Genomic DNA, 15,493 nt, shown 5'->3' with positions numbered 1-15,493 from the left:
AATGCCATACATATCCCAAACACTGCATTATACCAAATCTACCATACGTACACCACATATTATATCAAATCTACCATACATATACCACACACTGTATTACACCAAAAATGCCATACATATCCTGAACACTGCATTATACCAAAAATACCATACATATACCACATACTGTACTATAACAAAAATACCACACGTACTGAACACTGTATTATACCAAATATACCATACACATACCACATATTATACCAAATCTACCATACATATACTGTATCACACTGTATCATATCAGATCTTCCATACATATACCACACGCTGTGGAGGCTTTCTACCACCATATACAAGGTACTATACAATACCAAGAATACCATACAGTGTATAATGTGTTTGTTTTGTGTTTGTAAAGTGTGTATATGTGTGCATGTATGGGTCTCTAGTGTACATATAATGTGTAAAGTGTGTGGATCTATAGTGCGTATCGTGTATAGTGTAAGTGTCTAGTTTGTGTATATCGTGTGTGTATATTTGGTGTGCATAGTGTGGGTATATAATGTGTGTGTGTGTATGTGTGTATATAATGTGTTTATACTGTGTATAGTGTGTGTGTACACAGTGTGTGTATAGTGTGTGTGTGTGTGTGTAGTAGTGTGTGTGAGTATGTGTATAGTGTGTGTGTACACAGTGTGTGTATAGTGTGTGTGTATATAATGTGTTTATAGTGTGCGTATATTGTGTGTATATAGTGTGTGTGTGTAGTAGTAGTAGCTCCTCCCTTCCCTGCTGTGGGAGGTAGCAGTTTGATTACAGCCACTGCTGCTCTCACACTTCTGAAGGATCCCAACGCTGGTGCTACCGACTGCTCTCTCTCTCTCTCTTTTTCTCTCTCTCTCTTCCTCCCTCCCTCCCGCCATCTCACACCCCCTTTCCACATTCTAGCCCTCTCTCTCTCTCTCTCTCTCCCTCTCTTTGTCTCCCTCCCTCTCTCGCTCCCTCCCTCCCTGCTCATGAGAGCGGGAGTTGTAGCTCTGGTGAGTTAGACGGTGGTGTTGAGAGTGCTCTATTAAGGTTAAGTGCACGCAGAAGCCCCACGGGGACCTGGGAGCGACGGGCTCTGACGGACAGACGGACGGACGCCTCGTCAAATTAACCAGCTCCCATTTTTTCCCCCCTCTTTTTAATTCCTCTTCTTCTTATGATTCAACCTCTGGAGTCAAAAGGCAAGTTTCAGTCCGAGGGAAACAAGTGATCCCTGTTTCTCTCTCTCTCTCTCTCTCCCTCTCTCCCCCCTCTTCCCCTCCCTCTCTTTCTCACTGCTCATCTCTCCGCTCTGTTCTTTCTCTTGTTCAGACGCTTCTGGGAGTGAGCGAGGGATGGTTCCGGTGCTCGCTGGCAGAAGAAGTTAAAGAGGAGGTAAGGAGGCTGCTTCTTCCCTTTAAAAATCCTCCCGTTTCTCACAAGTTCTCGTCGTCCTTCGAGGATTTCCCTCCCTCTCTGTTTCTCTCTCTCTATATAACTACATACATGTGTTTGTGTGTGCATGTGTTTGTGTGTGTGTGTGTGTGTGTGTGTGTGTATTGTACTCTATGCGAGTCATGTGAAAGTGCTGTGTACTGTGTAGCAGTCCCCCTGTATCTCCCAGTGAGTGAGTTGTGTAACGGCTTCAGAGGGCTGGAGTGAGCCGGGTGCAGTTCTGAGCTCTGTTAGCGGTGCCTGTTAGCGGTCCGGAGGCGCTAGCCGCGCGTTAGCGGTCCGCGCCCGTCTGCGCTCCGGGAGCACAGACGCGCTCCTTATTTGACCGTGCCCTGCGCGGAGTGCGTCGGGCACCTGGAGCAGCGTGCGCGGAATCCCGCGGTCCCCTTTACCGCCACCGCTCCGCGTGTGTGGAGAGAGAGAGAGAGAGAGAGAGAGGTTTTATCCCTTTATCCTTTCCCTTTTCCCTTTCACTGTTACTGAGAAGAAAAAAATATGACCCCACCGCTCTCAGAAGGGGCTAATTGAGTTACCTAAGAGGCGGGAGTGTTCTCCCTAGGCAACCACATGTTTGGTGTGTGTGTGTGCGCGTGCGTGCGTGTGTGCGTGTGCATGTGTTTGTGTGTGTGTGCCTTTCCACTAAAGTAATGGAAAGTGTGTCTAAAGTCTGTTTATAGTCACTTATATTGTATAGCGTGCTCTCTTCTGTTCAGTCACTCACTGTCATCGGCATTCTCTCTCTCTCTTTCTCTCTCTTCCTCCCTCCCCTTTGCCCCCCGCTCCTCTCCTCCGTCATCCCTCTCTCTCTGTCTCAGGTGGCGAAGTGGATTGATTTTTGGGGTTCTGGCGGAAGGGGTGCTAAGCGCAGGAGGGGGGGCTCCAAGGTGAACTCCAGAGAGGTGGGTGCCCCCTGTGTGAGCTTAAAATAGACTCCAAACCACAGCGCCGTCCTCTCCTCCGCTGTTCCTCCTTCCATCCCCACTCCCTTTCCTCTCCCCTTTTCCCCTCCCCTTCCTTCGCTCTAGTCTGTTCTACTTCTCTCCTCCCCCCCCCCCCTCTCTCTCTCTCTCTCTCTGCTTGTTTTCTTCTCGTAGTTGTTGTCCTCCTCTTTGCCGTGTGGGTGAACAGTGAGCTTGTTGGGTTTCCTACAGAGTCGTTTGTGGGGCTTTTGTCCTTTGTCTGGGGGTGCGGTGGGGTTGGGTTAGTAGGGTTGGGTTGGGGGGGGGGGGCAGGAGGACAGTAAGCTCCTCTTTCCAGCTGTTACTTTGGCTCTGTCGCCGTCGGAGACTAATCTGGAGTTTGAGCCCGGAATTATCCCAGGCTAAAGCTGGGGCGAGGGTTTCTGCAGTGCTGTGGGAACGCTGTGGGAACGCTGTGGGAACATTGTGGGGATGTTGTGGGGAGGTTGTGGGAACGCTGTGGGAACATTGTGGGAACGCTGTGGGAACGCTGTGGGGAGGTTGTGGGTAGGTTGTGGGGATGTTGTGGGGAGGTTGTGGGGAGGTTGTGGGGAGGTTGTGGGAACGTTGTGGGGACGTTACGCGTGAAGCCTCTCCCCTGATTATGTCATGGAGCCCGGCAGTTAAACACTGGAGATATGTGACTCTGCAGAACAGCAGCGTAAAAAACAAATAACTGGAGATAACTGAGTCTTGTGTGTGTGTGTGTGTGTGTTTCTGTGTGTTTGTGTATGTGCGTATCTGTGTTTGTTTTGAGGTGTATGTGTTTGTGTATGTGTGTATATGTGTGTGTGTGTGTGTGCATATGTGTGCATGTACATGTGTGCGTGTGTGTATATGTGTGTTCATGTGTATGTGTGTGTTTGCGTGTATATGTGTGTGTATGGAGAGGGGTGAGTGCACACGTATGTCAGTCAGAAGCAGAAGGGTCAGTGCTAGCTTGTGTCTGTACCGGGGGAGTCAGTGATGGTCTGTGTCTCCAGTGTGCAGTATGTGGTCTGGAGGACCTTCACTCAGAAAGAGAGTGGTCAGTGGGTGTGTCTAAAACAGTCAGCAAAGTTATCAGCGTTGTTATATTTGGTCAGTAGATGAGTCGGTTTATATCTTGTCAGTAGAGCAGTCAATATTTATGCGTGTTTGCTAAGAGTAATTTGTGTAAGAAGTGAGTATATCCGGTTAGTAGTTTGGTCAATGTTTATGTGTTTTTGCTTTGTGTACAAGTGAGTTATCCGTCATAGTTTGTCATTTATGTTTTGCTTGTGAAGTAGTATATCCGGTCAGTAGTTTGGTCAATGTTTATGTGTGTTTGCTTTGTGTAAGAAGTGAGTATATCCGGTCAGTAGTTTGTCATGTTTATGTGTGTTTGCTTTGTGTACGAGTGAGTATATCCGGTCAGTAGTTTGGTCAATGTTTATGTGTGTTTGCTTTGTGTACGAAGTGAGTATATCCGGTCAGTAGTTTGGTCAATGTTTATGTGTGTTTGCTTTGTGTACGAAGTGAGTATATCCGGTCAGTAGTTTGGTCAGTGTTTATGTGTGTTTGCTTTGTGTAAGAAGTCAGTATATCCGGTCAGTAGTTTGGTCAATGTTTATGTGTGTTTGCTTTGTGTAAGAAGTGAGTATATCCGGTCAGTAGTTTGGTCAATGTTTATGTGTGTTTGCTTTGTGTACGAAGTGAGTATATCCGGTCAGTAGTTTGATCAATGTTTATGTGTGTTTGCTTTGTGTACGAAGTATATCGGTCAGTAGTTTGATCAATGTTTATGTGTGTTTGCTTTGTGTACAAGTGAGTATATCCGTCAGTTTAGCTTTGGTCAATGAGTTACGGTCAGTAGTTTGTCATGTTCTGTTTGCAGAGTGAGTATATCCGGTCAGTAGTTTGGTCAGTGTTTATGTGTGTTTGGCTTTGGTCAGTAGGGCGGTTGATGTTCATACGTTTTAAACCACTGAAGTCTGTTTCACTTGGCGGAGTTTCACGGAGATGCATTGTTCTCGGCCAGATACATCAGTCCACGTAGCTGTTGCGCGAACGTCAGTGATGTTGTTTGGCATGGCAACAGGCCGTTTTTCTCCACGTCTTCAAGAAGAAACAGCCACGCCGTCTGCCGGCTCACGCCAGCGAAACGCAAAATGAAGCGGGCGGCGCCGCTCTCGGGGTGCAGAAGAAAGAAATAAAACGTCGTTACAAGGGAGAGACCTGAGGAAGAATGAGCAATACGCCAGGAGGGGCTTCAGAAAGAGGGAAAGAGAGAGGGAGAGAGAGAGAGAGGAGGGGAGAAAGAGGGAGAGGGAGAGGAAGAGAAAGAGAGAGGAGAGAGGGGAGAAAGAGAGGGTGGAGAGGGAGATTGTTTGAAGTGCGCTATAAAAGCAATCCTGAAAGGAAACACGAGGTGACCCCCCCCCACCCCACCCCCCGGTTGCCGTGGTGAGCTGTGGGAGCCCCTTGGCGTTCCAGGTGGATTTTATATTGCCTCTCCCTGAACTTCAAACACATGCGCACACACACACACACACACGCACACACACACACACACACACATCCTCTCCCTGCACCCACCCCCCTCAATCAAACCTGCTCATAAATCAGTACCCTTACACACACACACACACACACACACACACAGATGCATACACACACATAAACAAGACTACAGGTTAGCGGGTAGTCTGGAGTTCAAAGTTAATTACATCACAGATAATTGCAGCCGTAGTGGGCCAATGCTAACCCATCCAGCAAACACACACACACACACACACACAGACGCAGACATAGACACAGACACAGACACAGACACAGACACAGACACACACACACACATACAAAGAGACATGTACATATAGACAAACAGACACAGAAAGACAGACACACTAACACTACACTGATACCAAGGTCACTTTAATATAAAATGCCAGGGGTGGAGGCGGGTTATACCTTGTTTTTCTGGGGATGGTGGGGACGGGGGGGGGACGGGGGGGGCACTGGAATTTTGAGGTGTGGGGGTATAGTTGCGGGGGGGAGGTCATAGAGAGAAGGGGGGTATTAGTAACGCTCTGGTGGTAATGAGCCTCATTTCTGTCTCATTTCAGTCCAAAGCCCCTCTAATGAGAGGCTGAGGCAGGGCATGCAGAGGGGCGAATGCGGGGGGTACACCCCAAACCCCTCCGCCGTCCTCCAAAATACCGTCCCATAATGCCCTCCTCTACCGCCCCGACAAAACACCACAGCTTTCACTGGCGGAGTGAAAAGCCAAGTCAGTCTTTATTTAGAGTTTCAAAACGCTTTATATGGAAAATAAAACTGGTGTGTGTGTGTGTGTGTGTGTGTGGGTGGGTGGGGTAGCTGGCTGAGTGCATGGGTTTTCCACACAGTGTCAGGTGTCTGGACGCATGCACACACACACAGACACGCACACAAACGCATGCACACAAACACACACACACACACACGCACGCACACACACACACCCTCCAACGCATGGGCACACACACACACTTGCATGCTCTGAGAGACTGTAAATTAAGTACAACTTGGAAGAAGCTAAGACAGATGGACGAACTTCATACGGAGTGTAGCGCACAGATTTAATACCAGTCCTACAAAGTATTGAGTAGAACTTAAATGAGAATTTTACTCAAAATAAATTAGTAGCATCACACACACACACTGCCAGCTTCACTACAGTTGATTATCACTGGTCATTTTATTTTTTTTTGCTGACAGACATTTTCAAATATATTCTGATTCACAGGCTAGAAAACAGATTTTTGTTGACTTTCTATTTTGCGTATGTTTGGAAGAAGAGTACGGTGCGCAGACAGCAGGGTGAGGAGTGTCCGCTCATGGGACCGCCGTTCGCTGGCTTCGGGAGTGTGCGCACGGGTGAGACAGTGTGCGGTCGTACAAGCAGACCGCTTTCATCATTCTAGGAATGCGATTGGCCGCGTGTGCTGTGACCTGTATGCATCATTAGACGCGTCCTCCGCTGAGTTTCTATTTTTCGGTTCTGTTCAACGGGGTAGAAAAGGAGTGTTGTTTTTTTTTTTTTTTAATCCGTTAATTTGCCGAACGCCTTGGCTTTGAGAACTGCTGCCTGAACTTCCATTTGGTGGAAGGATGAGAAGGTTCCGGAATCTTCCCAAAAACATGCGATGATATCACTTCTGGTGCCTTTCGGTTTTTTGTGTATACAGTGCACAGTGTTTAACATGAATATCAGAATTTCACATATCGTGCCAGATTTAGCCATGGCTAATAATATATATATATACACAAACTTTATATATGTACTTGTGCGTGTGCGTATGCGTGTGTGTGTGGGGATATAAGTACTGTATGTATGTAATCATTTCATTGTTTACACCACTGTAATGTTTTGTGTTTGTGAACTTCCTTACTATGTTTTGGCAGAGCAGTTCCCCGTACCACAAAATTTAATTTGAATTTGAGAGAGAAGGATTGAGAGAGAGAGAGAGAGAGTGAGGGTGAGTGAGAGAGAGAGAAGGATTGAGAGAGAGAGAGAGAGAGGGAGAGAAAGAGAGAGAGAGAGAGAGGGTGAGTGAGAGAGACGATTGGAGAGAGAGAGTGGGGGTGAGTGAGAGAGAGAGAGAGGGAGAGAAAGAGAGAGAGACGTTCTCTCTGAGTTCCGTGAGAAAAAAGGTGGCCTGTTCTTGATTTTGGCAGGCCGTCTGTGCGGAGAAAGACTCAGAAATGTGCGGTTTGCAGGAAGGAGACAGATTTTAAATCTGAATTCAGCTCTTATTAAACAAGACAGCAGCAGTCTGGATGCATAAAAAGGAGAAAGAAAAAAAAAACACCCAAAACCATGCGGAAAACTAAAAAAAAAACCGGCTGTGTTTACCAAAGCCGTTTCACATGATCTGCGGTTGTCAGGGGCGACGGCGGACACGGTGTTATTATCGTAATCTCTCTGATCACTTCCCCAGGTCAGCCAGCGGGGGTCCCTCCCTCTTCCCAGCTCATTTGTAGTCATTAACTCCTGGCCCGGAGCGTCGCGCCAACGTTGCGGGAACATTACTCAAACGTTCTTTTACGACCTTGCGTTTGAACCCCCCGATAGGAAAGTAGAAAAAAACTAGCACACAGCTGGCAGGACACACAAGTGCCCCCGCGTGACACGCATCAGAATGCCCGTGTGTGTGTGTGTGTGTGTGTGTGGAGGCTCTCTCTACTCATTACTTGTGTCTGAATGTGTGTGTGTAAAAGCTCGTGCGGTCACATGAGGAACTTTTGCGCGCATGTTTTAGGCTTCGTGGTCACATGACACATCGGAGCGCGTGCTCCAGACTCCCTGGTCACCTGACAGACGTGTGAATGCGCGCGCGGTGCTTCTCCAGTCACGTGACGCGAGTGCGGCGCTCTCTGGCGAGCGTCTGAACGCGCGGCCCGGGCTCGGAGGGTCACATGACACACGCGGGCGAATCCGCGTGGATAATGGGACGGCCGTGCCTGATGGGAAGGGGAGCTCTCCCCCCTGAGCGGAGAGCGGAACGCCGCTCGCGTTTCGGCCGGGGGGGAGGGGTCATGTGTTTCCCATTACACGCGCCGTGGGAAGGGCGCTGGCATTCCCAACGCTCGCGCCACGCGGAGGGAGGCCCGCCCCGGCGTCCCGCTGCAGCTCCACAGCCCCCCCCCCTCCCCCTCACCTGTCAGCCGCCGGGCCCTCGGCAGGTTCCCACCCTCTCTAACGATGACCTTTGACCCCCGTGCTGTGGGCTGGCTAGGCCGGTGTTTCTGAGGTAAACTTGTTGGTTTACAATTTCTCACTGTCAGTCAGACCTTCCAAAACGCTGAGTAAATGGGCTTCCAGGTCTGTGGACGGCCAAAACCGTATCTATAATTATTTTTCCAAGGAGCACCTGGCCGTAACTGTATGGCTGTTCTGCAAACTGAATAAGTCAATTTGCATTCATGGGTTGGCTATTCTTTAGAAAAATAATGTGCCAGTCCTCATTAGAGAGCTTGACAACAAACTACGTAGCTTGCTGTAGAGAAAGGTAGCTAATTAGCAGCATTGCATTGAAAGAAGTGCACAGAAGTCATGACTGCTGGCACACAATGTAGGTCTCTTAACGAAACAAATTAGCAAGCAAGCATCTAAGTAGTACACCAGTTGGCTGACTGCAAATCAAGTCGCTAAATCCCATGGAATTGTTGGAAGGAGGCAGAACTTGACCTTTGAGCCATGGTCCAATCAGAAGTGAGATCTGCTCCACAGTCCTAGCGTTGTTTTCCACCATCTCCATCGACCAATGGGACGGCAGCTTTTTTTGCAACTCATCTGCAGGGTACCGGGGCCTTGTGACGGGCTGGGGGCCAAGTTTAATCCTCCGCCAACCCCACCCCCCTGCAGGCCGACGTGTCACACCTGCGTGTCAGACGCCCCTTGGCCTCGCCAAAGCCGCGAACTTCGGGGAAAGGGCCGTTAAAAAAAAAAAACCCCACCCTCCCTGTTCTCAGCGCTCCCAGAGAACGGGCTGTTCCACCAGATTTTTACAACAGTGGGGTGGGGGCGGGGAGCCGGGGCTGGGGTGGGGGCGGGAGCCGGGGCTGGGGCGGGGAGCCGGGGCTGGGGCGGGGAGCCGGGGCTGGGGCGGGTGTGTCGGGCAGGGGGGTTGGGGAGGGAAACGAGGGGGTGTTCCCAGTCTGTTTTTTTGGACGGGGGGAAGGGAGCCCCCCCCACCCCGAGCTTCTCGTCTCACTGTTGGGCTGTTAAACATCCGCAGAACTGATTTAGTGTTTCGCGTATCGCTGAGAACACTCAGAGTGCTTCATCTATCAAGCGCACACGCGCTCGTGCACACACACACTCACACTCACACTCACACTCACACACTCACACACACACTCACACACACACACACACACACACACACACACACACACACACACACACTCACACTCACACACACACTCACACACACACACACACTCACACTCACACACGCACACACATGCACACACACCAGAAACACACACACACATACACACACACACACACACTCACACACACACACACACACACACACTCACACACGCACACACATACACACACGCATGTAAACACACACACGTGCACACACACATACATATATGCGTGTTTACGTTTCTATAAATATTTACTATTGATGGAAGTTATTGGTACTCAAGCGAATGCTGTAAAAGTTTAAACATGTAATAGATGTATAATAGATGTGTAATAGTGGTTTATAAAGGCTTAACGCATATGGTAAACTCCCTCTGAGTTGCTAGGGCTGTGATGGATTTACTGGGGGGGTGGATGTATCAACATGGCCCCTCCAAAGGAAGTCTCTCCAGAGAGACTGGAAATTACAGACTGCCTGCCCCCGCCCCCCTCCCGCACCGACAAACCACAGGCTCCACCCCCACAGGGGCCAGTGCGCCCCTCACAAGTCCTCCTCCTTTTACCGTACCCCGAAATTGGACACGGGAAGCAGTGGTGAAACGGAGGGCGTGTGCGTGTCCTGTGAGGTTCCCCACGAGATATTTATTTATGTCTCCGAAAAGCTGGGCCCATTTTCCGCTGTGGCGACGGCGTCATGGTGTAAACACTCGTGAGAAATGGTGGCTATTGATAACGCACGGCTTGTCAGCTCTTGGTGTGATTAATGATGCCTGGCTGTAGTCAATGGGGAAGGTGGGGGGTGTCAGCTCTGGGATTGATGAATGATGTCTAGCTTCCACTGAGTGGGGGGTTGGGAGAGATGACATCATTGTGGTTGTGTGGTCGACTCGTATTTCTCCGAAGGTAGACTGTAGAGGCCATAGATCAAGCACTGATTTGTGCCTGATTCAGAAAGCACGATAAAATAGCTCTGCAAATCCCACCCTGTCTGTCCGCTTGTCTGTCTGTCTGTCAGACAGCCGTCGGTCTGTCTGGCTGCATCTAAAGTCCTCTGTACACAGAGCTCAGCACCTGTCTGCTTCTCATTGGTCAGATTGGTCATGTGATGGAGGGTCTGTTTTCAGGTTTGGCAATGCTTCATGTCCTGGTGGGTGCCTCATATTTTTTGTTAATTTTGGCCCTCCCACCCCCAACAGAAACACTGAAAGGGAACTGTGCCCCCATTAAATTTTTTATATGCGGCCATATTATAATAATGATGCAATTTATCAAAAAACATGAAAAACTGAATTCACAGAACGAGAGCTTGGCTTCCTTAAAATGGTTTCTAGTGATTGTTTTTTGTCATACATAGATAGAAGAATTGAAGATGAAATATTGATTTGCAGGTAGAGACATGAAACTCCACCTAAAACTCTCAGCTCAGACACGTCCTCCACTTTCTCATCTTTGTTTTACTATTATTATAAATTCAGTTTCTTTTATAGACTGCACAGTCTGCTGTGTAGCAGTAACAATAGAAATAGCAGTAGTAATAGCAACAGTAGTAGCGGTAGTTGTAGCAGCAGCAGTAGTAGAAATAACCGTAATAGTAGCAGCATAGTAGCAGTACTAGAATAGTAACAGTAGTAGTAGTAGCAGTAGTAACAGCAGTAGTAATAGCAGTAGTAGCAGCAGCAGTAGTAGCAGGACTAGTATAGTAGCAGTAGTAGCAGTATATTAGTAGTAGTAGCAGCAGTAACAGCAGTAGTAGCAGTAGCATCAGCAGTAGCAGCAGCAGTAGTAGCAGCAGCAGTAGTAGCAGGACTAGTATAGTAGCAGTAGTAGCAGTATATTAGTAGTAGTAGCAGCAGTAACAGCAGTAGTAGCAGTAGCATCAGCAGTAGTAGCAGCAGCAGTAGTAGCAGGACTAGTATAGTAGCAGTAGTAGCAGTATATTAGTAGTAGTAGCAGCAGTAACAGCAGTAGTACCAGCAGCAGTAGTAGCAGCAGCAGTAGCAGCAGTAGTAGCAGTGACTATATAGTAGTAGTAGTAGCAGTAATAGTAGTAGTACCAGCAGCAGTAGTACAGCAGTCAGTAGCAGTAGCAGCAGCAGTAGTAGAAACAGCAGTAGTAGTTTATTTTAGTTTCCCCAGCTCATACAGACAGGCACTCTCAGTCTGTTTGTAGAAGTGATCGACATGTTATATATCAGCTACATCGCGTCATGTCGCCTGACACGTGAATGAGCTTCGCCTTGTTTAAAATACGTCTTCCCAAACCGCCGCCCGCGGCCAAGGGCGTGGAGGCGGGGGGGGGGGGGGGGGGGGGGGTGTTATTTTAAGTCCCTTTTACGCCTCTGTGGGAAGCTGGAAACAGCACTTTCAGCAGTGAGGTCCCTTTGAGTCTGAGGGAGGAGGCACGCGGGGGGTGGGGGGGGTGGGGGGGGCGTCGCTGCTGAATCACACAGAGTAATGACGCACGGGCGGCGGGCTTCCATTCCGGTAATGACCGGCGGAGCGGCCAATTACGCGCCTCCGGAGTCTCGCGGCGTAACGACCGGGCCTCGTAAAGCCCGCGCTCGGAGCTTCGCCTCTTTAACGCGCTCTGGGGCCGCATTACCGCCACCGAACGCGCCGTGATGGGAGTGTGGGGGGTTGGGGGGGGGGATTATGCTGAGGATTATGGGAACTGCAGCTGGGTCCACTCAGCCCCCCCCCCCACCCACCCACCCCCTTCCCTCTGCGAAGTACTGCTGAGACGTGTGGTCCCTGACGGGCAGCCAGGCCTGGGTCTTCCCTGCCCCCTAACCCCCCCCCCCCTTGCTGGCTTTCTGGTACAAAATGGCGTCCGGGGATTCAGTACATTATGGGCATTTAGCAGACACACTTCTCCAGAAGCGACTTGCACAGCTCACGCATTTTGTACGTGGTACTAGTTTGTTTACTAGTTCGAATAGAGAATAAAGAAAGTTTACCAGTTCTCTGGGTGGGTGTGGCCTCAGTTGTCCCATTGCCCGAGTGGGTGTGGCCTCAGCTTGCCAGTTGTCCTAGTGGGTGTGGCCTAGATGAGGCAGCCTACAGTCTGGACAGTGGCCGATCCAGTGGTCTGAAAAAGAAATAGCTTGGTTATATAGAACAAAATAGCGGTGTGTTTTGCAGCTAATGGGCTTTGATGAATGAGGGAGCCGTGTGCGCTGTTGTGAGGTGTTTTTACAGGTGCATATCTTATCAAACATCAAACACCACCAAGTAGCTTTGCGATCCCTGCTGTACTGCAGAGGAGTGTTTAGTAAGGGAAGAGCAGATGAGTCGTGATGTTTTTTCGTGATGTCATTCGGCGTTTCCAGCGGGTGCCAAATGTTCCGTTCACCAGCCCTTCACACAGCTTCAAGGTCAGGCTCCACATTCAAGTAAAAAAAAGAAAGAAAGAAAAAAAGAGAAATGTGTCAGCTTGGATCAATACCTTGGAGACTTTGCTCCAGCTGGGTGTGGATCTTCCAGGATGAACCTCGACCCTTAATGGAAGCATGATTTTCCAGCTTGGGTCTGAAGCTTCTGTGGGATCATACAGGCCACGTTAGAACCGAATAGGGCCTCACAGAACCATACAGAACCACACAGGGCCTCACAGAACCATACAGAACCACACAGGGCCTCACAGAACCATACAGAACCACACAGGGCCTCACCGAATCATATAGAACCACATAGGGACTCACAGAACGTGGGTGAATATGAATGTATATGTGCATGATTTTTGTATTAGATGTTGTGTGAGTGTGAACTTATATGAGTGTATGCAAGTATGTCTGTGTGAGTTTGCGTGTAAGTTTGAATGTGCGTGTGTGTTTGAGTTTGTGTGTGTTGAGCTGGAGAAGCTGCTCTTGTCTCATTCTGTGTGTGTGTGTGTGTGTGTGTATGCATGTGTGTGTGTGGTTGTGTATGTGTGCATGTGTGTGTGTGTGTGTGTGTGCGTATTGAGCTGGAGTAGCTGCTCTTGTCTCATTCCCCCTGATGAGCTTCCACAGGACATCCTGATTGGTCAGGAGGTTATCGCCATGCGCCAGCTGGGTTTGGGGGGTGGGGAATGGGGGAAGGGGTGGAGGCGGAGCAGGAGAGGGGCGGAGGAGTGGGGGTGGGGGGTTTGTTTGCTAGGAGCCCCTCTGTGCCCCTCTCTGAGAGGGTGTGTTTGGGGACTGGAATCCCAGAATAAGAAAACATGCACTTCCTCCCGGGGGCCCCTAGAGGACATATATCACAGCCCGGCAGTCAGGGAGAGAGAGAGAGAGAGAGAGAGCGCGGCCGGCGGGGCAGGGCAGGGGGAAGCAGGTTAGTCCTGGGACAGCTGGTCAGCGGGAAGAGAGCAGGTTAGCGTTTGGAGAGCAGGTTAGCGGGAGGAGAGATGGTCAGCTGGAGAAGAGCAGGTTAGCGGGAGGAGAGCAGGTTAGCGTGTGGAGAGAGGTTAGCGTGTGGAGAGAGGTTAGCGGGAGGAGAGCTGCTCAGCGGGAGAAGAGCAGGTTAGCGGGAGGAGAGCTGGTTAGCGGGAGGAGAGCTGGTTAGCGGGTGCAGAGCAGGTTAGCGGGAGGAGAGCTGGTTAGCGGGTGCAGAGCAGGTTAGCGGGAGGAGAGCTGGTTAGCGGATGCAGAGCAGGTTAGCGGGAGGAGAGATGGTTAGCGGGTGCAGAGCAGGTTAGTGGGAAGAGGGCAGGTTAGCATGTGGAGAGAGGTTAGCGGGAGGAGAGCTGCTCAGCGGGAGAAGAGCAGGTTAGCGGGAGGAGAGATGTTTAGCAGGTGGAGAGCAGGTTAGTGGTTAGAGAGCTGGTTAGCGGGAGGAGAGCTGGTTAGCGGATGCAGAGCAGGTTAGCAGGAGGAGAGATGTTTAGCAGGTGGAGAGCAGGTTAGTGGTTAGAGAGCTGGTTAGCGGGTGGAGAGCAGGTTAGCGGGAGAAGAGCATGTTAGCGGGAGGAGAGATGTTTAGCAGGTGGAGAGCAGGTTAGTGGTTGGAGAACGGTTAGCGGGAGAAGAGCTGGTTAACAGGTGGAGAGTTGGTTAGCGGGAGAAGAGCTGGTTAACAGGTGGAGAGCAGGTTATTGGGTGGAGAGCTGGTTAGCGGGTGCAGAGCAGGTTAGCAGGAGGAGAGCAGGATATTGGCACCCCCTGTTAATAACGTTTGTTTATATCTGGAGAGGCTGGCCACACTCCCACTTCAAACTGATTATATAGTTCCTCTGCGTAGGCCTGCCTGTCTTTTTATTGCCTGGCTAACTCTCTGGGTTAAGAGAAGTATGTTGCTGCACCTATGCATGTTCCTATAAAGGTCTGTACACACTGCGTACGGTAGATACAGTAAAACTGTAAACTACGGCGCGTTCGCTAGCGCTCTCGCCCGAGAGCAGTTCTGTCTTATTGACGCATTCTAAAAGCTGCATGACTGGGAGGCAGTAGTGCAGCAGTTGCGACATGTTGCATCATGATATAAAGCAAGCATGATCTCCACGGTTACTGTAATTCTAAAGAGTTTTTTTTTTAAGGGGCGGCGTACACATGGCCGTTTGTCAGGGGATGTATTTTAAAGCCAAGGCCAAGTGTGCATGGCCAAGACCAGAGGCAGGGGTGAGGTCTGTGGAGAGAGGGAGTCTACACCGCCCCCCGCCCCCCGCCCCCTTCCCTGCCGCCCCCCCAAACCTGCCTGTTTTTGCCCCCACTTGGGACCCCGCTCTGGTGATGGGTTCCAGGTGTGCTGCAGGTCTGGATGTACAAAGTGCTCTCTCTGTCTCTCCCTCTCTGTTTCTGTCTCTCTCTGTCTCCCTCTCTCTCTCTCTCTCTCTCCCTGTCTCCCTCTCTCTGTCTCTCCCTCTCTCTCTCTGTCTCCCAGCTGTGCTTCAGCTCCAGATCCCTCCAGCAGCTGGAGGATTACCCAAGCAGCTTGCTGCAAGAAAGAGGGGGGAGGGAGGTAGAGAGGGGAAAAAGAGGGTGAGTGTGTGACAGGAAGAGTGTGAGGGAGGGAGAGGAAAAGAGAGCGGGAGAGAGACAGACAGAAAGTGAGAGACCGACTTTTTTCTGGCTCAAACAAATGCCGGTACATCGCAGAATCTCGACCAGAGTCCTGCTGCGTCTCTGAGCACTTTGTCCCACGGGGAGACTTGAACCTGCAGCCTTTCGGTGCGTCAGGGTGAAAACGCAAGGTCGGCGGTCACAGAGGTGTC

The 15,493-nt window shown here is 50.1% G+C and overlaps 1 protein-coding gene across 4 annotated transcripts in view; it reads left to right on the top strand.

Annotated features, from left to right (window-relative positions):
- Nucleotides 1-15,493, top strand: part of aopep (aminopeptidase O (putative)) — a 75,931-nt gene that overhangs the window by 32,002 nt on the left and 28,436 nt on the right. For 3 of the 4 annotated variants that reach the window (XM_064296909.1, XM_064296906.1, XM_064296907.1), the window contains exons 12-13: nt 1,342-1,404; nt 2,280-2,363. In XM_064296909.1, coding sequence (XP_064152979.1) covers nt 1,342-1,404; nt 2,280-2,363 — 147 coding nt within the window. The remainder of the gene's footprint in view (nt 1-1,341; nt 1,405-2,279; nt 2,364-15,493) is intronic. The other variant, XM_064296908.1, reaches the window with a different exon arrangement.

This window comes from Anguilla rostrata, chromosome 10 (assembly GCF_018555375.3).
Source record: "Anguilla rostrata isolate EN2019 chromosome 10, ASM1855537v3, whole genome shotgun sequence".
In the NCBI taxonomy this organism is placed as follows: Eukaryota; Metazoa; Chordata; class Actinopteri; order Anguilliformes; family Anguillidae; genus Anguilla; species Anguilla rostrata.
The sequence above is the reverse complement of the archived record's forward strand: the minus strand, read 5'-3'. Positions and strand labels throughout refer to the sequence as shown.